At 34.4% G+C, this 23,020-nt stretch overlaps 1 protein-coding gene across 1 annotated transcript in view; it reads left to right on the plus strand.

Annotated features, from left to right (window-relative positions):
* The window catches only part of ABCD3 (ATP binding cassette subfamily D member 3), a 65,571-nt gene that overhangs the window by 14,049 nt on the left and 28,502 nt on the right, over positions 1-23,020 (plus strand). The window contains exons 2-7 of the mRNA XM_037501192.2: positions 4,461-4,494; positions 8,932-9,030; positions 12,705-12,793; positions 20,315-20,384; positions 21,598-21,695; positions 22,349-22,472. Coding sequence (XP_037357089.1) covers positions 4,461-4,494; positions 8,932-9,030; positions 12,705-12,793; positions 20,315-20,384; positions 21,598-21,695; positions 22,349-22,472 — 514 coding nt within the window. The remainder of the gene's footprint in view (positions 1-4,460; positions 4,495-8,931; positions 9,031-12,704; positions 12,794-20,314; positions 20,385-21,597; positions 21,696-22,348; positions 22,473-23,020) is intronic.

Raw genomic sequence — 23,020 nt, forward strand, 5'->3', positions numbered from 1 at the left:
AGGTTTTGGTCAAATCTTTTTTTACAGCTTCACTGAAGCATTATTGATATACAATAAATTGCTTCTATTTGAAGTATACAACTTGCTGAGTTTTTATATGAAAACACCTGTGAAATCATCACAATACTGATAATGAACATTTCCATCACCCCAGTGTTCCTTATGCACTTTTGTCTGCCACCAGCCTGAAACAACTGATCTGCTTTCTACCTTCAACTACTTTCTGTAACTACAGATTAGTTTTGACTGCTGTAAAATTTCACACAAACAAAATCATATACTACATACATTTTCGTTTAGTTATTTTGAATAGGAATAATTTTGAAATTCATCCATGTGGCATGTATCAATAGTTTGCATTTTAAAAAATATCAAGTATATTTTATGAATATACCACAGTGTTTTAATCTAGCCACATGCTGATGGTATTTTGATTATTTCCAGGTTTGGGTTACTAAAACATGAAGCTGCTCTGAACATTTGTGTGCAGGTCTGTGTGTGGACTTATGCTATCATTGCTCTGGAGCAAATAGTAGTAGGAGGAATGAGTTGTATGGCAGGTATATATGTGGTTAGCTTTTTAAGAAATTGTTAAACTTTTTTAAAGTGATTTTATTATTTTACTATTTATATTCCCATTAGCAGTGTAAGAAAACTTTAGTTGTTCCACATCCTTGGTAACACTTCGTATGATCAGTCTTTTTACTCTTAGATATTCTAGCGGATGTGTGTAGTGGTTTCTCATTTTGATTTTAATTTGTTTACTTAAGAACTAGTGATTTTGAGCATTTACCCTGTGTTCATTTTCCATCTGTACATTTTTTTGGGGCAAAGTGTTTAAATCTTTAAATTAATTTTCTTATTCAACTCTGTTTGTTATATATTGTGATTACAACTTTTTTTTTTTTGGAATATGTGTTTTGCAAATGTTTTCTAGTTGGTGGCTTCTCTTTTAATATTCTTAATGGTACTTTTGAACATTTTTAATTTTGGTGAAGTCTGACTTACAATTTTTTCTTGGATTGTTTGTGCTTTGTGTGCCCTGTTTAACAAATAGGTGTTTAACTCAAGGTTACTAAGACCTTATGTTTTATTCTACAAGTTTCATAGTTTTAGCTCTCACATGTAGGTCTGTGATCCATTTCAAGTTAATTTTTTAAAAATCTATGATGTGTAGTAAGGGTTGAGGTTACTTTGGGGGGGTTATCATTTATTAAAATAAAATAATTTTTATTAAAAAACATTTATTAAAATAATATCCTTCCCCACTGAAGAGTGCCTTAAATCAGTTGGAGTGATGTGTGTGTGTGTGTGTGTGTGTGTATCCTCTTGATTACCTTAGTTTTATAATAAGCCTTGAAATCAGTTACAGTTTCTTTAGCTTTGTTCTTTTTCAAAATTTCTTGGTTTTTCTAGGCCCTTTGTATTTCCATTTCAATTTTAGAATCAGCTCCTCATTACTCTACAAAAAAAGCCTGATGGGATTTTGACTGGGATTGTATTGAATTTTTAATTCAATTTGGTGAGAATTGACATCTTAGTAATAATGAGTCTTCTGATCCATGAGCATGCTATATCTCCCTACTCTTTAAATTTTTCTACAGTCCATTGTAGTTTTTAATCATACAAGTCTTGCACATCTTTTACCTCTGATGCTTTTGTAAATGGTATGTTTAAATTTTCCATTTCCAATTGCAGTTTGCTTGTATATAGAAATAGAACTGATGTTTATATAGATATTTTATTCTGGAACCTGGCTGAACTCACTTAGCTTTTTTGTAGATTCCTTTGGATTGTCTACTTAGATGCTTATAAAGTTTGGAATAAAGAATTTTACTTCTTCCTTTCCATTCTGTGTGCCACTTTTTTTCTGATTATTGCATTATTTTCTGACTTGTATCCTCTCGGAAGAATATTAAATAGTGGTGGTAAGAGTTGGCATCTCTGCCATGTTAGAGAGACTCAGATCTTACAGAGACTCAGTCTTTCATCAATAATAAGTTGTAATAATAGCTGTAGGTTTTTTTTTATGCCTTAAACATTTTATTATATGTCAATTTATAAATAACTTGATAAATAACCAAGATATTTTTGTTAAGTATTGATTCTTTTTTGATTCTTTTTTTTTTTATTTTTTACATCATTGTTCATTTTTAAACAATATTTGCCTCCCCCCACCCCCTCAGGTATAGTCCCCATAGAGTTTCCTTTACCAGTGCACCTGTGCACCATCACTTCAGTCCCCTGTGCTCCTCTCTCCCTCCCTCTGATCCCTCTCCCTCCTCCTCCCCTGCAGTGTGTCTCTGATTTATAATTGTCTGTGTTTGCTTTGCTGTGTTTTGTACTGTTACTATTTTTTTACACTGATGTCTTGTTTGGTTCCCCTATATTTCTGCTATAAGTGAAACCATCCGATATTTTTCTTTTTCCTTCTGGCTTATTTCACTGAGCATAATTCCTTCTCGTTCCATCCAAAGTTGCTGTGAATGGCATGAGTTTATCTTTTTGATTGCTGAATAATATTCTATTGTGTATATATGTCACATCTTCTTGATCCAGTCATCTGTTTTTGGGCATTTGGGTTGTTTCCAGGTTTTACCTATTGTAAATCGTGCTGCAATAAATATAGATGTATAGATGTTCTTTTGAATCAATGTTTTTGTGTCCTTTGGGTAGATCCCTAGTAATGAAATTGCCAGGTCATATGGTAGCTCCATTTTTAGTAGACTGAGGAACTTCCAGACAGAATAGCTGTAGGTTTTTAATTGATATACTTTGTCAGAATGAAGAAGATCCTTTGTATTCCTCGCTTGATCAAAGTTTGGGTTTTGTTAAAGGTTTTTTTTCTTTATCTATTGGTAAGATCATATGGCTTTTCTCTTTTTAGACTAATAGCACTCTACAGAATGTTGGACCTTGCCGGAGTCCAGCTCCGGTGAACAAGGTTGAGAGAAGAATCTGATTGAACTGAGGAAATTATCAAGAAATGACAGACACAAAATAGAGTTTAAGAGAAGAGGGAGCCAGGGTATGCAAGGCCTCTCATTGGTGCTCAGGTGTCCTGAGTGCCTGGTGCAACTCATTTTTATTGATAAAAGCAGCCCCCTCCCTCAGGTTAATTAAAAGGCAATGAAAGTATTCTCTTAGCATTTGGCCTTGTCTGGGCACACATTCACGGCCAAGGTTCTGCGAAATCAGGTTATTCTGTTTCTTTTTCTAATCTAGTTTGTCCCCCAGACTAATTTCTAGTTTCGCAGACACAAGAAAGAACACCCCAATCTGTATAGCCATGACCTTGATGTCTTGTCTCAGTGCTACATGCCTTAGGGGTCTCCAACAGGACCTCAACTAGGTGTTGCCCAAAGAGGGTTGAGTAATATGTGACTCACGTAGGGGACATGGAGTCTTGCTACCCAGATGCCCCTTCAAAGAGGGCCAAATGCAGTAACTCATTCTACTCACACCTTAGGAGCTGCCTTATCTGCTGAGCCCCCTCCTTCAAGGGCATAACCTCCCTGAGGCAGCATTTGCAGCCTGCAATAGGATGAGGTGTAAAGACCCGGCCATTTCAGCCACTCACAAAGCATTTTGATAGACAGTACTTGCTTCAGGTCTTCCCACCTGACTGGTTGAAATTTTGTTGGGCCTGCATTACAGTTTAAATTCTGCCCAAACTTGTCTTAACCTTCCTTTCATTGGTGTTGATCCCTAGTAAACATTTTATACCCCAATTTCCATCTGCTTTGGAGAAGCCAACTTGCAGTAGCTCCTCATCTCATGGAATTAATTTACTGGGAGGAAATATCCATCAAACAAGCAATTAAAAATGTGATAATTATCATATAGAAGCACAGTATGGCATGATAGTGTATGTTATGAAAAGTATTTATGCTTTGTTATTGTATTGTTAAAGGAGGCAACCTGAGTTGGTAGTCAGACGTGGGTTCAAATGCCAGATTAACTATTGTGAGTAGCATGGACCTTGGGCATGCTACTTTTTTCCCAAGCTAGTTTCTTCAGTTGTAACATGGGAAGAGCACACCGTGTCTTACCCTTTAGGCAAATAACCTGGGCTTGCTCTCGTGGTTCAGCAGTAAGGGAAATGGCCCAGTGTACAAATATTTTTCTTGCCTTTGCTCATGTTTATTTGTTAACATCCCAGTGGCCTTATTTCAAGGATGGAAAAATAGATTCCATCTCTCCCAGGGAATTTGTAAAATAAGTCTCTGTAAAAATTACCAACATAGTGCCTGATGTTTGATAGTAGTAGGTAACATTTATTGAACATTCTGTGTAAATAATAGTAAGAGACAGCTAGACTATTCATGTAATATATTTTGTCCATGAAGAAAGTGGAAACTCACTTGGAGAATTTAGTGTGTTCTATTGCTATCGTAAAGTAATTTTTATGATGAAATAGTTTGCAAATAAATCTCTCTCCTTTTTCTTTTTCTCTACAGTAAGAAAAATGGAAAACAGCCATTACAGAGTGAGGTAAAATTTTAAATCATCTATTCTGGGATTACTTGCACTTCTTTTATTTTATGATTTTGAATTAGAATAGAATCATAGAATTTTAGAATTAAAAGGAAACCTAAAGATCTCCAATTTATACATACTATAGTCCTTTTTTTCTGAAATGGAAATCCTTACTAGGTGACTTTTAGTTATTTACTTGAATCTGTTCATTTGATGGAGATTTATTTACTCTAGGCGGCAGCTGTTAACTGTATTAGTTCTAGCTTGTGAGCTCAGGCTTCCACCCTCTAGCTTTGTGGTGAATGATTCTATTATAGACAAGTCTACTCTGTTTTCTCTAGCAGACTATCAAATGCTTGAAGAGGTATCTTCTGAGGTTTTTTTCCCCTCCCATGTTAAGTAACTCTCATTTCTTTAAGTGTTTCTTACATGTTTTGATCTTTTTTCAATTCTGTATCTATTCCTCTGGACTCACAGCCATTAGTTTTTTGAGCTATGATTAGAATAAGTCGTCCACATGTGGTCTGACTAGCGTGGACAATCTCAGCACTATTGCATCTCTTGCTACAAACATCATCTTGCTAAAACTTAGCCTAAAATTTGCTTTTGCTTTTTTTTTTTTTAAGCCATAACTGTTGTTTCCATTGAGTGGAATTTATTGTAAGTTATAACCTTCAGATAGATATCTTTCTGATAAACAGCTCCATTGACAAGTCTGTATTCATCAGTTAAAACTAACTTTGTTGAGATATAATTCATATGCCATAAAATCCATCCATTTAAGTGTACAATTCAATGGTTCTTAGCTTATTTGCAGAGTTGTGTGACTGTCACCACTGTCTAATTTTAGAAATTTTTTGTCTCCCATACCCATTAACTTTCATTTCACTGCCCTCTTCTCCTAACCCCTGGCAACTAAGTTGGCTTTCTATGTCTATAGAATTGTCTGTTTTGGACATTTCATATAAATAGAATTTCTCAATATATGGTGACTGTCTATGTTTGATATCTTTCATGTAGCATGATTTTTTCAAAGTTCATTCACGTTGTTGCACATATCAGAATTTAGTCTTTTTTTTTTTAATTTCCAAATAATATTCTGTTGTATAGATATACCACATTTTGTTTATCCATTCATCAGTGGAGGGATATTTAGGTCACTTCATTTTTTGGCTGTGCTGAATATTGCTGCCATGAATACTGTGTGGACTTAAGTTTTCATTTCTTATGGTCCCTAGGAGTAAGTTTGCTGGGACGTAGGATAACACCATTGTTTTCTTTTAAGTAAACATTAATTTATTCCTGTAAATGTCAACTTACTAGATTTATTCCAGTGTCTTTACTATTAGTGTGATTTTAAATACAATTCTAACATCTAGTATTTAGGAAGAAGGTATTATCTACAAATTCAATTTGCTGCCTTTCCCCCCTCAGAATTGCTGATGGCATTGACTAGGTAAGGGTCAAGGAAATTATTCTGTGGCATCTTTTAATTTGTGGGTTGTTTTTGTTGACTATGGTTTATTCACTGTGATATCCAACTGTAGCAAAATCTGTTCCTTATCTCTCGATTAAGGCCATAATAAATTTATTCAAAGCATCAAATTTCTTGATTAACTTAAGTCCATCTTTCAGTAAATATTAAGTGAACCCACTCAAAAATGCCTGGCATTGTTTTTGGCACTGGGTGTACAGCAATCCTAAAACAGTCCCTACCCTCATGTAGCATACTTTTCACTTGTCAGCTAATATATCAGTATGATAACAAAGAAGAAAGTTAGGACATGACTTACTCCTAGTAAAGCCATGCAGATTTCTAGTGATTAGTGATTCTTAAGGTTTCCCAAATCCTCCATATTGTCTAGTCTCTGAATATTCCAGGTTGACATTAAAATCACTATTCTTTAATTTCTATAATTGCTCTTCCCCAGTCTTTGAAAAATAGACAAGATAGACTTATCTCTAGTCTTCTGGCATACCCACAAGTTTAGAATGTCTCACATCTAAATTATATTTTAGTAATCAGATCTTAGTTATCTTAGTGATATCCACTCTGCATTATATCATATCTACAAGTTTTAGGACATCATTGAAACTAACCAGTACAGCTAAATTAATGTACTTTTTTTGAAGTTTTTCTATTTTTTGCTCCCCCTTTTTTAAAAAAGATTTATTTATTTATTTATACAAGCACTGGGTACAGTCAGAAGCGTGGGAGGGTGAGAGAATTCACCAGAGCCAGAGCAGGGAGCAGAACAGGCAGACTGACAAAGTACACTGTTGGGGGGAGCCGCGGGTGCGGCAGGAGAGGTCTGCGTGCCATGTGGGGCCCTTGCTTGTGGCCGGGGATCGAACTGGTGCTGGAGAGGCTGTGGGCAGCTTTGCAGCCCAGCGCTCAACTGCTGTGCCATCGGGGAGGTCCCCTCTTTTTTTTTTTTTTTTTAGCATATTCTTATTTTCTAGTTATATAGTATAAACAAAGTAAGTTTAAGTTAGATTAAATAGTTGCGGTAAAGGATATAAGACAGTATGCACACTGATAACCACTTTGTGTAGTTTTTAGGCTGTGTACAGCTGTACATGGGCACATATATGCTAAAATGAGATCCGGTACATGTGTGCTGAATTAGCAGTTAGTGTCTCTAAATGGAAGGCCGTGTTCTCTGTTTTTGCTCATTAGACTTTTCTAACTTTTCTACAGTGAATGTGTTATTTATGAAGGAAAGCAATTAAAGGGGGAAATTTTTTTCACTGAAATTTTTTCTAATCTTTGGTGGGATTTGGTGGGGTGAGAATTTTCATAAAAATGAGATTTAAGTAGAAAAAGATTTCATAGAGCTAGAAAATAGTTGACTTGATTTTAAAATACTTAATTTCCTTGTAATACACATGGTATAAAATTCAAAATGTATGACAGCAAACACTGTTGGGTTTGGTATTTACACCATCCCCAGGCATGTTTTTATACATATGGGGTATGTGTTTGTATGTCTCCATGAACAATATAGGTGGGATTATTTTATATGTTGAAAATTTTAATAAACTGAATCATTCTATGCATTATTTTTCTTTTTCTTAGGCATATTTTAAAGATCCATCTGTGGTGGGTAGGGGTAGCTCTTGTTAATTTAACTGTTCAAATCTGTTGTATAAATATGAGCTTCCCTTTTTCAAATTGCATATCTTATTATTGATATAATTTAGGTTTTTAATTTTAGGGTATTATAAACAATGTGTAAATTTTTTTTTTTCATTTATGTATTCTAGCATATCTGCAGGATTACCTATAGGATAAGTTCCTAAAAGTAAATTTTCTGGGTTATTTTACATTTTACAGTCAGTGTACATTTTACATTTTGACACTTGCTACATATGACTTATACCAATTTACACTTTCCCCAACAATATGCAGGAGTACTTACACTCTTGTCAGAACCATATGGCCTTTTATTTTCTGTGCTGTTTCAAACATCTGTCTTTTTCAGTCAATTCTTGTTCATCTTTCCTTTTTAAGTTGATTGACATATCAGTAAGAACTGCTCATTGCCCTTTAGCCTTATTACCTCTTGAATGTTAGGTAGATATTTTTTTTCTGGTTGCATTATCTAATGGTTTATTTGCTTTTTCTGTAATTAACATGTTAAATTTTTATCAACCAAGTGTTTTTTTTTTTAATTAAAAAATGACTGGGAAAGGTAGAGGTGGAGAAGGTCAATTGTGAATTTAAAACACTTTTTTTTGGAGAGACTAGTGTTTGTAAAATACACTGTCTCTGCAAGCATTCTCACTTAGATTGGTTTCAGGTATGGATTTTATTGTATTTTAAGAAAGGTAGAGCACCCTGTTATTTCCTCAGCCTTTCTGGCCAGCCCAGCTTTCTTTGCAGAAAACACTAATTGTGGCAAGAATATAGGTCCCTTTATAGATTGAAATGTAGTGAAGTCAAGTCACCTTTCAGACAGCTTAAAAAATAGGAGCAGTGATAATACAAATAGAGAAAATGAAAGAGGGAGAATTACATACAAGTTAGCTGCTGATATTTTTAAGTGATTTTTTTGTTACTTTGACTCTCTTTTACCTGTCTTGGGCCACATGTGCTACTATCCCTTGCTCACTGCTCCAGCCAGTGGCTTTTTTATTGTTCCTCAGCATGTTCAAGAGGCTCTTACCTTGGTATTTTGCACTTGCTGTTTCTGTTATTTGCAGTATTCTTCCAGATACTCATAAGGCATCAAAACTACTTTCTCTCTATTTTAAATTATATTATTTTTTTTATTGCAGTAACATTGATTTACAACACCTCTTCAGATATATGTTACCACACCTCACTCAGCACCAGGACTCCCACAGTTTTCTACTACAGTCCATAAGGCCCCCTGTACACTTTGCTCTTCAGTCTTGTTGTACGTTTATTATAGCCATCTTAAAAACTTTTTTTTTTTTTTAATGTAGAAAGAGGGGAAAAAAGAGCGAGCTATGGTGGACAAGGTGTTTCTTTCAAGACTTTCACGGATTCTGAAAATCATGGTTCCTAGAACATTTTGTAAAGAGGTAAGTCTGATGAAATTAATAATGTTAAGTGTTCAGCTTTCAATGATTCATGAGATTGGAATAATAAAATTATAAAGCTCTTGCTATAGCAGGTTAAATGTTCTCTACATAGGTAAGGAAGGCTTCTAAATTTTTTTCTTTAAATCATTTCCTGTCATTCAAGTATCCTTGTTCAGTGCCAGTTTTTAAATAGTTTTCTCTTGTTTACAAAAGATTATTTCATTGTATTTTATGTTAAACAGCAGAGTACTTCAGCTACCCTGATAGGTTAAATATTATTAGTAAAAATAGGTTAAATTTTGAAAGACAAATCTTCCTATTACATTGAGATGTTAGTAAGTCACACTGATATGGTATGTGTTTGAGAGTTGCTTTTCCATGTTTGATTAAATTGGTTAAGATATCCAAAATGATACTGGAATTCTGGCATTTTCATAAAGTGAGCTGGTTGTAGGAATTAAGTTTTATTGTCCCTTTCTTTTGCCCTTTTGTTGAATTATCTTTGTCATTATTTGTTAGTATCTTAAATGATTATTAAAATAATGATGTATCTCCATCTCTAATCCCCAAGTGATCTCCTTTTATATAACTCTTAACTATCGTCACCTTTGATTGTTTCTCCTCCCCAGGCCTCATCCTTTCGTTACTGGGTTCTGATGATTTTTCCTTCTACATATTCTTAACTTGGCTATTATCGTTTCCTTCAGTTAGTCTCAGTTTAAGTAATCTCCTCTTTTTAATCTTTCCTGCAAAATATATCTTCTTAAAACATAATGTTACCCATTGTTCAAATTTTAAAAATAAGCTTTATAATTTCACTAGCATGAAAAGGATAAGTTACAAAAGCACTGTAATTTCCAAAAGAATGCACATTGTTCATCACATTGAATTGCTCTCCTTCCCTTCAGTTTAGCAGCATGTTGATTTCGCCCTTAAGAAACTCTAAAAAATAATATTTGTTTGTTTTTTCTAACTAGACAGAAATGTATTCCTTGAATTAAAATTGGAAATACAGATGGAAATTTTTTTTTGGTGTCTGTTACCCTTCCACTCAGAACTTCTGTCCTTATTTTGGTGTGTTCTTCTTGTGTGAGAGCATGTATTTTCATAAAAATGAGATCACACTGACACCATCTCTAAATTAACCTGTTTAATTCTTATTTTCTGGCTAGCTTTCTAAAACCATAGTAAAAACATTTGGGATTCTTTTTTTCTTGTAGGGTAAATCACAATCTAACTTCAACCTTCCTTTCAGTTTCATTTGCTTAGAAGATTCCTAGCTGTTTGATAGCCAGGCCCAACACTCATGTCTGTGACAACCCGTCCCTACCCCCAGCAGCGCTAAGTATGATTTGAAAAATAGTTTAATGCCCATTACCTTCTTTGTGAAGGTTTCCCATGATTTTTCAGGCATAGTCATTTCCTCCTTCCATAACCAACATGACTTTGAAAAATCCTTATAAACGCTCCCCTTCCTCCCGAAAGGTTAGTGTATTATATAATCCTACTATCCCTGACCCATCAGTTAACAGCTTTAATGTTCATCTGATTGTTTGCAGGGGGTGGCTGAGCATGAAATGAATGTGAGACATTGGCTAGATTGCTGAGACTTACTAAGAGGCACGGGTCTAACATGGGCAGCCATTTAGGTCCTGGTCTACCCATGCTACAGAATCATTTTATAAGCCATGTTTGAGGGTCATAAAAATCCAAGTTTACCTCCATTTCACAAAACTGAAATAAAGTCCCATCGAAATTACAGAAGATTGGAGGTGGAGTGGGGAAATAAATAGATTTTTGAAGTAGAGAAATGAAAATACTTCATGTGAATATATGAAAGTTCATACATATATGAAAGTTTATACCCTAAATCAATGTAGATCTTTTAATTTCTGATATATTCCACAAAGCCATTAATAGTGGGAATAGGGTATCATCCTTTGTATGAAGATATTTTGGGACTGTCATTCTCAAAGTTTGCCAGAGCTTTGCTAAAGTGAGACAGGTAAACTTGGTTCTTATTTTAGAGAAAAATTAAGCCAGGAACATAAAGGAAAAAATAAACTCTTTGTTTAATGTTCCTTTATACCTAAAATGATTCATTTAGGATTGGCATAGTATTTAAGATCTGAATTAATAGATAGAATTAAAGTTTAAAATGACACCTATAGATAACATTTATTAAAATTAATAGGTCCCTCCATTGTCAGTTGAATACTAACTTTGAAGCCATGGGTTAGAATAGGCTATCTCCTTGCAAGCCAACTCTGGCAAACATTGAGGTCCCAACTTGTCACAGCGCAGTTGGGCAGATGTTCTTTTTTACATTGTCTTCTGTTTTATGGCTTCATTTAATTCTTCTACTTTTATGCCTCATCTTTCACTTAAAAGGCTATTATTTTTTTCCAGTACCTTGACCTTTTTGAAAACAATAATTGTTTTGCAAAAATTGTGTAGTTCAGGGATGCAACTGCCCTTCAATCCTAGAACTTTAAAATTAAGATATCCAGCATTATCCACCATAAGTCCCCTGCCACAGCTTCCTTCCCTGACTTTAGCTTCTACATGGCTGTTATATTCTTCCAATTTGGAAACGTTTAAGATCAGCTTTGAATGCATGTGTGTTGGAGTTTGGAGAGTAGGTTGTCATCTCACACAGAGAAGTTACTGACTCCTCACCACTCAGCCTCTGATCCTTCCCCCTCCACAATCATCTCACACAGCATTGTCTTAGTCATGTTCTCTAAACAGAGTTTTTTAGCATTTTGTTCTTCCCAGAACTTTGCAGTAATTTTATATTATCTAAACTGCTGGATTTGCAGGTTCATGGTTCATATGGCGTTTATCTCTTATTTTTCATTAAGCCCCTTATGGTTTTTTAACCTGCAGCTCTCATCCTTTCCTTTACTTTATCTGTTTAATATTTTGCTATCCAAAACCTTCCTATCCTTCCACTTACCTAATGAAGTGATGCAAATGTACTTATGTACATTTACTTGGTTTCTTATTTTTCAATGGGTATATTTTTCCTTAATAATTAAATTGAAGACCCTGTGAGAATAGGGGCACTATTATAGATTTTTCTAACAAATTAAAACGTATTTATTCTATTTAGGTAAAATTTTAGATTTCAGTATTTGTTAGCTGCTTATATGCTGAGAGTTTATGTCATTTTTCTTTATTAAAGTTGTATATTGAAAATATAGTACAATCACAATACACTGTGATTTAGATCATCTAAGTTATCCTGCCTAGCTTCTCTCATTGATTTAATTATATGAAGACAAACTGACCTGCCTGGGATTCAGTTTTGAATTCTGGATGAGAAAGATTACATAATCTGTATGTTTTTTTCCATTAAAAATTGCCTTTAAGTAAAATGTTAGACAACTGTATTAAAGCTAGAATAAATCTTTTTGAGTTTAGAAACCAGAGACACACTATGGTGGCGGGGGCGGAAAGGGGGGAGCGGGAAGAGGAAGGATTAGGGTCAAAATAAGGGGGGGGCGCAATTGTATGGGGAATATAACCAAAATGAAAAATGGAATAAGAATTATATAAAATAAAATATTAAAAAAATAAAAAAAAATAGAAACCAAAAATCTTGACCAAGGATGTTTCTTTTGACTTTCTAAGATGCATTTACTTAATTTACTATACTTGCTTTATTTTAGACAGGTTACTTGATTCTTATTGCTGTTATGCTGGTATCTCGAACATATTGTGACGTTTGGATGATTCAAAATGGGACGCTCATTGAAAGGTACTTTTCTTCTATCTTCCTCTGTGTGTGAGACACTGGTTTGTCTCATATTTAAGCATTGTCTTAATAAGCAAGAAATGAACTCTAAGTTAGGTACAAATACTAATTAATACAAATGATGTATTTTTTCATTACTTAGCAAGTATTTCTTGAGTGTCTCCTGTGCACCAGACACTCAGCTGCACTCTGATGATGACATACTGGTGAATGGAGAGACCCAATGCCATGCCCTGCCAAGCCGACACTTTATTGTGGCCTTAGGGACAATTAAACAGAAAATTAAAGTGCAGTATAATGACTGCTGTAGCTTGGGTTTAAAAAAAGCCAGCAAGTTGAAATGATGAGTTAATTTGGAAGAAAATAAAGCAGAAAATCTCAGGGAATAACATTGAGGTTATTTATTAAAAGGAAAAAAATTCCTACAAAATTTTCTTCAATTTCTAAACTTAACACTTTATATATTCTTCATTGTCATCTTTATACATGTATAGTATATTATTGATCGCTACAGTTAATAACTTTTGAATTAAAATACTTAAAAATAACAATTGGGATATTAGCATTTATTTTAATATTAAGAATTTATTTTTTGTAATTCCAATTTGAATGTCAAAGTAAATTTTTTCTTAGAATTCTGTTTCCTGGTGTGTAATATTCTATCAGAAAATTTCTTGAAATACATCATCCAAGATAACTTTTTGGATGACAGCGCTTAAAATTTTTATTTGTTCCCGTTTTGAAATGAATGCTTTTTCCTCATATCCTTGATATGTCTCTTAGATGATGTGTAGGAAAAGGAGGAATGCTACCCACGATTTCTGACTCTTCTCTCAAGGAGAATGAAGATTCCTTATGCCTCTGAATATGTGTGAATTGTTTAGATTCAACTCAGGCCTCCCTGAAATCTTTGGTTAGTTAGTCCTGTGCCTTTTTATTTAATCAAAGTAATATATAAAGAGCTTAAAAAGTCATTCATGAGCATAGTTCATACACAAGGACTTGATCATAGACACATGTGTCCCATTCCTCCCGCTGTCACTGTCATTCCGGGCCATTTGTTTTCTATTCCTTTTATTATTTTATCTCAGCATTTCAGTGTAGCATACTTGTGTTACTGTTTCTAGATTTTTCAGTTTCAAAAGTATGTATTCATTTCCTACTTTGGAACATGAGAAAGAGATCCTGTACACTCCCACACTCACCCCCAGTGTTGTTATACCACAATATTTTGTGAAGTCAGAATTTACTGCTTACATGATTTTTACTGTTGTTTACAGCTGAGACATGGTGTGCTTTGGGAGTATGAAATGACAAAGATAAAATAATTTAGTAACCAGGTTCATGTCCTTTGCCCAAGGGAAAAGTCAATTGGTTGGGTCCTCACAAGGAGTGGATCTCTCTTCACAATGGATTTTGGGCAAGAGTGAGAGTTATTTAGAACCTTAGAAGATGCAACACAGAAACAGGCCATGAACCAGAAATTTCCTTATAGACTAGCGGGTCCTATTTTCTAGCTAACGCTGAGTGTTGGAGGGTTGTGATTGGCATATGTTAGGTTGTTTGCAGTGAGGTATTTCCTGAAAGTGTGGGCTGAGATTTGTGATGTAGACCAGGCCTCCGGGGTGGGCTCCATTTTGTGGTCCTGATATATAATTTAACTTTATTAATAGCATTAGTTTTTTTGCTCATTTCTTACTAATTCAAGTTTATTGGCGATACTGTAAAATCTTCTCAGTATTGTAATGTGGTCAGACACACCAAGTACCAGCCCAGCTTCTATCTCCTGCTAGTTTCCTGCTTTCCTGCTCTAACCAGGATTGATGGCATGGTAGGCACACTAAATAGCAGTCATGCTATTTAGGAATTTGCTTTTATTAAGATACCAAGAATTTCTTTCATCTTTCACTCTGTATTGAATAACCTGTTTTTTCTTGTTTTTCTTCTTCCTCAATTTACTTCTTATTTTGGCAGATGCAGTCTTTTTCTGAGAAAGGGTACGGGGGCAATAAATTTTTAGGACTTTGTAGATCTGATAAAGTCTTTCTTCTCTCACACTTGGTTGATAATTTAGTTCTTTAAATATTCCAAGCTGGAAATCACTTTTCCTCAATACTTGTAAAACACCACCCTGTTGCCTACAATAGAGTTCAGTGGTTCTCACCCTGGGCTGCAGGATGATTAGAATTATCTGGGGAATTTTGATTACTGTGCCTAGGGCTCCCCCAGGAGATTATGATTCAATTAGTCATCACTTTGGAAACATCCCAGATGATTCTAACACATAGCCAAAGTTCAACTCCCCATCTAACTTCACTTTGAGTTAAATCTCACTCCTGTGCTGACTGTTCTGCCTTAGATCCTCCGCCTTCTTTTTGGATGCTTTTATGATCATTTATTTGTTGTTAATGTTTTATTTCTGGTGTTTGGGAATTTTTCTGAATGTTGGTATAAATTTTGTTTTTCATTGTGCTGGGCACTATATGGGTTCTTTTTAAACTAGAAAGTCATTGCTGAGAAGTTTTGTTTTAAAAAAAATTCTCCATTCTTTCTGTACTTTTTCTGGAATCCTTGCTAGCTGAATGTTGGAACTCTGGGACTGATCATCTGACTATCTTATAATTCTCCCACTATTTTCATCTCTTACATTTCATTCTGTAATTGTAGGAAATTTCTTTAAGCTTCATCCTGCAGTAAATTTTTACTTGTTGTGACTATTTCCAAGAGCTGTCTTTTTGTGTGAATATTCATTTTTATAGCAATTATTCTTTCAAATCTATGACTTTTTTTTTAGTTCTTTGAATTTCTCTTTCCTTCATGGTCCTTTGTGCTTCTGATCTTTGTCATTTACTTTAGAGACTTTCTGTGACTCCTAGCTGTTTGTTCATACTTAAAAGTGAAGACCTGAAAAACTTGTCTAGAAGTCAAATTAAGGACTTGTTGATTATCAGGCTTGGTGTTTGTAGTGGGGATCTGGCTATTTTGTAGTGTGCCCTAGTGAGGAATCCTTCAACAGATACTAAGAGAGTTAAGCGTAAACATAATTCAAAGGTTTGTTTCTTCCTATAGTATAGTATACCAGATGATCGATTTGTTTTTGTGAGCTGTGTGTACATGTCCTTTGCGTTCTTTGTATACCTATTTAATGTTAAGAAGATATTTATGTTCTTCTACATGATTATAGAATTTTATATTTTCTTTTGCAATTACTTTTTGATTTTAAGTGCCCATATCTGCTAGTACGAATGTAGACTCTCTAACTATAGCATTGTGAATTACTTGTGGCAAAAATAAGCAGGTTACTTGTATTATGAACAACATCATATTAGGCATCTGTGTAGAGTTAGCCACATATAACATATAAAGGACCATGCACAATCATGGTGTCAGGACACAGAGGAAATTTCCCCACCCAATTGGGATTCTTCTAAAGCTGCATTGACAAACAAATTAACATCAAAGAGATTGGTAGGAGATAAGACCAAAATTTAATAACACATGTACAAAGGTTTATTTATTTATTAAAACGATAAAATTTTATTTATGTATTTGAAATGCATCTTAATAGAAATCTGAAACCCAGTTTGTTAGTATTTTATTATTTCAGATATTAAAGATTTCAGCATGTAACTAAAAGCTATAGAGGTGTGTGGACACTTTAAATGGTTGTAAATCTGAAAGAATAATGGAGTGGACCAGGGATATCTATCCTGCCTTTAGAGACCTGGGGCATCAAGGGCTGGGGTCCCATTTCACATGACGGACAAGAAAGGGTTACCTTATCCTTACAGTATAGATGAGATTCTTAGATAGAGCGGACATGCTTACTGATAATCCAACAGATGGATGAGACCCCCAAACGACATTCTTCTAGGTCATTAAATGGGGAGCAGTGATTGCTTTTCTGATTGGGAAAAGAGCAGAAACTTAGGAGATGATCTCTTTCTTCTATCGGAGGGATGAAGGTCTTAGGCAATGACAGTAGCTTCTCCTCAGTCTTAAGGGATTTCATTGCTCTTGGCTACAAATACTCTGCATGCCAGAGTGGGGCATCTTAATAAACCAGTTGTAAGAGTCTTAGGGTGTTCTGATTCAGGCATCTTCAATGATACAGCATAGTTTATATTTGAAAGTTTCCCCCTTTTATTCTGGTTTTGTGGTTTCATGTTTATATAATCCAAAAGAAAAAACTTTTCCTCTAAACTAGGGATTTGCAGCTTTAATGGAATAGGTACTAATATTTCTTTTCACAAATACTTAATACCCTGGAAAAAGGCATTAAGATGAGCTGATGATGGACAATTGGTGATGATGGACAAGAGAGAAGTTACTTGTTATTCTACTAGATGGAGTAATCATCCTGTTGGATACTGAGTTTTAAATTTTAGTATGAAAAAAAAATTGAATTTCTAAGAAAATATTTTGTTACAATATATAAACTTATAGAAAAGTTGCAAGAATCCTATGATGAGCAACTTCCTTATTCATTAAGTTCAACAGTTATAAAATGGTCATTTTAAACTTAATTGGTAACTTTCTCAGTATTTTTTTTAAAGATTTATTTATTTATGCATATAAGAACTGAGGTACAGGCCAGAGGTGTGGGGGTTGAGAGGATTCACCAGAGACAGAATGGGGAGCAAAACAGGTAGACTGAGTGAAATACACTGCTGAGGGGAGCAGCGGGCGAGACAGGAGTGGTCTTCTGTGCCATGTGGGTTGCTCCCTGGCTGGGGATTGAACTTGTGCTTCAGTGGCTGTGGATAGGTTCATAGGTTGTGTCTTAACCCCTTACACCACGAGGGAGGCCCTCAGTATTTCTGAGCTGTTCTGTATAAGAGCTTTGATTCTTGGTTAAATTAAAGATTTACAATTTTGTGAATTTTTAATATGCAACAATTTTATTTGAAAAATTAATGCAATCTAATTTGTTACTAAAGTTACTTTGTTAAGTTGATTTATCTGTCTTTTCCTTTTTGCATATTCCAAAGTAGGATTAGATTCATATATTTCTGCTCAAGAAAAAAGTTTTGAAGAGATAATGATGGTTCTTAATGTACTTCATTTTGATATTCTATGCATCTTTTAGGGTTGTTAGCAATGGTTAATGACTTTAAAGTATGGGGAAATCTTAATAGGACAGACTCCCTTCTTTAAGGTAGAAACTAGTAATTCCCATGATAGGGAGGAGATTCCTTCATACCTTGTTGCTGTATGTAATCATGTACATAATTTTATTTTCAGCCATTTGACTACAGGTAGCATTAAAACTTACTGAATTGTCTTTCATGAAAGCATTAGGACTAGATAAAGATGTATATAAGCACAATGGAACACTATTCAGCTTTGAAAAATGATAAAATCTTTCCATTTGCAATAACATGGATGGAAGTGAAAGGAATTTTATACTAAGAAATAATTCAGAAGGAGAAAGGAAATTCTGGATGATTTCACTCATGTGGAAACAAAGGAACAGACAAAACTAAATCAAAACAAACTCAGAAATCTTGACTGAAGAATTGAGGCTTCCAGAGAGGGAGAGTAAGGGAAAGGGATCGGAGGGTCCAGTGGCCCATGGAAGAGGATCATGGGTGCTTTGGTGGTAGGTGGGATATGGGAACTTATGTCTGAAAAGGTGTGAACCTTTTCAATATGAAGTAATGCAATTAAAAATAATAACGATGGGCCTCCCTTGTGGCACAAGGGGTTAAGTGTCAGCACTATCCATGGCCACTGTAGCACGAGTTCCATCTCTGGCCAGGGGGCTGACCCACATGGAGCAGCAGACTTCTCCTGTCTCGCCTGCTGCTGCCCTCAACAGTGGATCCGTTCTGCTCCCAACTTTGTCTCTGATGAATCCTCTCACACCTGTACCTCTGGCCAAAAAAAAAAAAAAAAAAGATGATTAGGGCTACTATAAAATGAGATCTACTGTACTTTAGGTAATTATTACTTTTCTCTTGCAGTGGAATAATAAGCAGAGATACGACTTTATTCAGGAAACCATTTTTTAAATTTATAGCTGCTTCTCCAATGGTAAACCATTGCTGAATGACAGCACGTGCGTTACCAACGTTTTATAATTGTGTGTGTTTTACAGCTTGGGCAGCACTAAAGCACTTTGATTTATGTAAAGTTTGTTTCAAACAATTTTAATTTAACCCTCTTTTGTACTGTCTTGATTGTATCTTGTCTCTAATAGTCATATTGCTATAAACAACATTTTGTGTGGTTCTGTTTTAACTTTTTTTGTAGTCAACTTTTCGAAACTTTTTAGGAATTATATCAGAATCGAAGTATTAGTTCTTCTATCAGCCTAAAGTAGCATTTCCCAAAGTATATTCTTTAGAATCTTAGTTAGGATGGGGGAAATGCTATGTGCTGCCAGTGCTCATAGATAATGCAGTGTACATGTGAGACAGTAGGAGTTTTGCGAAGGCCTTTGATAAAAGACACTAGATTGTTTAACACAGGTTTTTCACAAATTTAACTTTCTTTTTAATAGGCCCATTGGCATTACTTGATGTTATTCATTTAAGGCAAATGATTTCTCTATATCAGCTACCAGTCATTTTTTTGTGTGTAGAGCTAGGTTTAAATCACTTAGTGCAGTGTTTTTCAAAATAGGTTTTGGGGATATTAATAAATGTTACTTAAAAGTGTGTAAACAAATAAATTTTACCTCTTTTCATAGATAATAAAGAGATGGTATTTAAAGATACTTACGTGACAGATGGTTTTCAAACTTTTTAAACAAAACAGAGTACCCCTCACTTTAAATAATTTCTAAATGTGTATTTTAAAACCAGATAAATATGTAAAACATTAAAAAAAAAGATAAAAGAGTAGCTGGTCTAGTTGAAGTGTGTGAACAGATCTTAGCTCTACAGAATCATTCTGATGCTTTGAGAAGGCCCGCTGATCTGCTGCCTGTTTATCTAGTCCCCCAGCCAATCAAGTGGGATCCACAGGTGAAACCCCACTACCATGTGTTTTGGTAAAATTGTATTAAAACTCAGCCTATGTCATTCCTGACTTTTTAATTCTATGATAACAGAATCGAATAGTTGTACCTTATGGCCCACAAAGCTTAAAATATTCTAGGCCCTTTGTAGAAAAAGTTTACTGTTCTGTTAGTACAGCTCCATGTCACTAATTCATTAAAAAATCAAACAAACAAACGCTAGTTTGTTTTATCCATTCCCAGTAATCCAGTCCTGCATCTTTATAATTGTCCCTTTTCTATCTGAACTCCTTTTGTTGCAGGTTAAGCCTTTTTTAAAGGAAAGAGCCAGTTACCATTCTAATTTACCTTTGCTTTTTATAAAATGATTTCCAAAGCAAGCTATGCAGTGTGATAAAATTTCAAAAGTTTGAAACGTTTTTGTAAGAAAATGTTTTTAACATCCTTTTTTCTGTATTCTTTTGATTCATTAAGACTTGAATAGAGCTTTACAGAAGTTTTCTTATGTTAATAAGTTTTGCATCTTTGGCAACTAATGCATTGCATGTGCTGGTTTGCAGTGGTATCATTGGTCGTAGCAGAAAAGATTTCAAGAAATACTTATTCAACTTCATCGCTGCCATGCCTCTTGTAAGTGTAATTCTTTGAAACCTTTGCATAGGGAAGAGTTCAAATCGTGCCAAAAATCTTTAAGAATTTTTTACTTAATAAGTTCTTTAAAGATTTATGATACTAAGTTCCTATTTCAAGTTTAGTTTATAACTTAGAGCAGAAATTTTAAATGTAAATCTTTACACTAGCTAGAAAAAATTAAGAGAAATTGCTTTTGGTTCATTTCACTTGTAGTATTCCCAGGTGGAAATTTTCCCCCCTCAACCTGTAGGTCAGAGTTTCTTGAATGTCTGCTAGCATCCCACTAGATGGCATTAGTGTTGCTCCTCCAGTTGTGACAACCAGCATGCCTCCAAACTATGTCCCATATCCTGTGGGAGCTGGGGAGCAAAACCACCCTAGTTGGTAAGCATTGCTTTAGACCTTAAACTATTATAGTAATGTGAGCTAGTTAATGTAGTTTATGTTAAATTAGAATTTATATAAAACAAAAATAAGTGGTCTAAAACAAGTGATTTTCTTAATTTGCCTCTTTATTCGTGGCATTATAAGTATTTTAGTATATAAATGTGGGAATAAAAAAGCTTAATTGAAAAATCTATTTAGAAAATATATCAGATATTCTAGTTTAATAAGGCTTGTGAATGAACATAGTTTTTAGGCCTTTTAAAAGAAACTGAGATAAGTGGTGTAGATATCAAAGACTGAGATTGAACAGAAGAGCAGTGTTTTCATGTTTGAGAAAATTTTTATGTAGATGAATCTGGAGCTAAGGAAGTATTTTAATATAACAATGGAAAAGAATAGTACGGTGACTCTGGATCAATCTGAAAAATGGCAGTTTGATATAAAACATACAATTTAAACATATGTAAGTACAGTGTGTGTAGAATTCCATTGTCTAATATTGTAGTGCTGATAGTATAACATAAGTATCAGGACTCCTAAATGCAGGTCCTTCACAATGGATAAAAAGGTGAAAGATTTGATGTTTTGTTTGTAAGTTACTTCTCATAATTAATGATATCAATGTATTCTAAAATATAGTTCCTAGTAAAATTTAGCATATCAGGGTAATATAGCCAGTTATATTTGAATTAGAACTTGATACCAATTTAGTTATAAAAATCATAGGATTTGGGACATAGCAACTGATAAAATATATAAATGACAATTTAATAAGTAGAAATGATGTAAAATGAATTAACATGTATTTGTTTGTTTGTTTTAGATAGCTCTGGTTAATAATTTCTTGAAGTTTGGGTTAAATGAGCTCAAACTGTGCTTCCGAGTAAGACTAACGAAATACCTCTATGAGGAGTATCTCCAGTAAGTTTACCTATTTTTATATTAATAATTCTTTTTTTTTTTTTTTTAAAGATTTATTTATTTATTTATTTATTTATACACGCACTGGGTACAGTCAGAAGTGCGGGAGGGTAAGGGAATTCACCAGAGCCAGAGCGGGGAACAGAACAGGCAGACTGATGATGCACTGCTGAGGGGAGCAGCGGGTGGCAGGATAGGTCTGTGTGCCATGTGGGACCCTCACCTGGTGGCCGGTGATCGAACCAGTGCTGCATAGGCTGCGGGCAGCTTTGCAACCCAGTGCTCAACCACTGCGCCACCAGGGGAGGCCCTATATTAATAATTCTTAAATTGAGCAGTAATATTCATGATATTGAGATGTGGAAGTTTTTCTTTTTTATTGGATATGTTTTTCAAGAAGATTGCTCTTAGACCCAGAATTGTGTAGGGAAAGACCTGAACTATTTGGAATTTAGACCTGGCTCTTCAGTTGGGAGGTTATTATTCTGTGGATTTGCTTTCTTTAGTGCTGAGATAAATTAGGAAAATCTATAGAACCTCTCCAGGTCCAAGTTTTTTTGTTTTTTATGAATTTGTAGTAGGTAGTATAATGTGATTTTGTTGTCATTTTTTAAAATCATGTGTTTTAAAGTAATTTTCTTACTGCTGTTTAGAGCATTCACGTATTATAAAATGGGAAATCTGGACAACAGAATAGCTAATCCAGACCAGCTGCTCACACAAGATGTAGAAAAATTTTGTAACAGTGTAGTTGATCTGTATTCGAATCTCAGTAAGGTAAGTTTCTTGGTTTTATTATTTGCTGATTTGTTGAATTTTGAATCTAAACAAGTTAGTGTAAAATTGATTTGATGACTCTAACAAGAGCATATATTTAATGTTTCCATGAGAAAATGAGAGTTGTTATAGTAATTTTTAAATGCAATCACTTAATTTTTAATATTTTTTTTTGTGAGTGCTTTGACCAAGAACTGAGAATGTAGTGTTTTCTAAAGATTTAATAAGAATTTTGAAGCCTCAAAATTTTGAAGCCTCTGTTGTTTCAATGAAACAACAGAAATTTAAATATCTCTCTGCTTGCTTTTGGCAATTGCTAGGTAGTCAATTTAGATCTCCAATTTCACTTCCATTTAACAGGCTAGGGGCTTCTTCCTGCCCTTTTTCTTGTTTCAGTATCTCTAATTCTAGTAGATCATAAAAGCAGTAGTCAAAAAAAAATTCACAAGATATTAGATTAGTTTTCTATTATTCTCCCTTCCTGTAATATTACCAAATCTCTTGCCTTAACCAGTTTTCTTTTTCCTGCTAATTTCTTCAATTCTTAC

The sequence above is a fragment of the Talpa occidentalis genome, unplaced genomic scaffold (genome assembly GCF_014898055.3).
Source record: "Talpa occidentalis isolate TD23 unplaced genomic scaffold, MPIMG_talOcc4v2.1 talOcc4.9, whole genome shotgun sequence".
Lineage (NCBI taxonomy): Eukaryota > Metazoa > Chordata > Mammalia > Eulipotyphla > Talpidae > Talpa > Talpa occidentalis.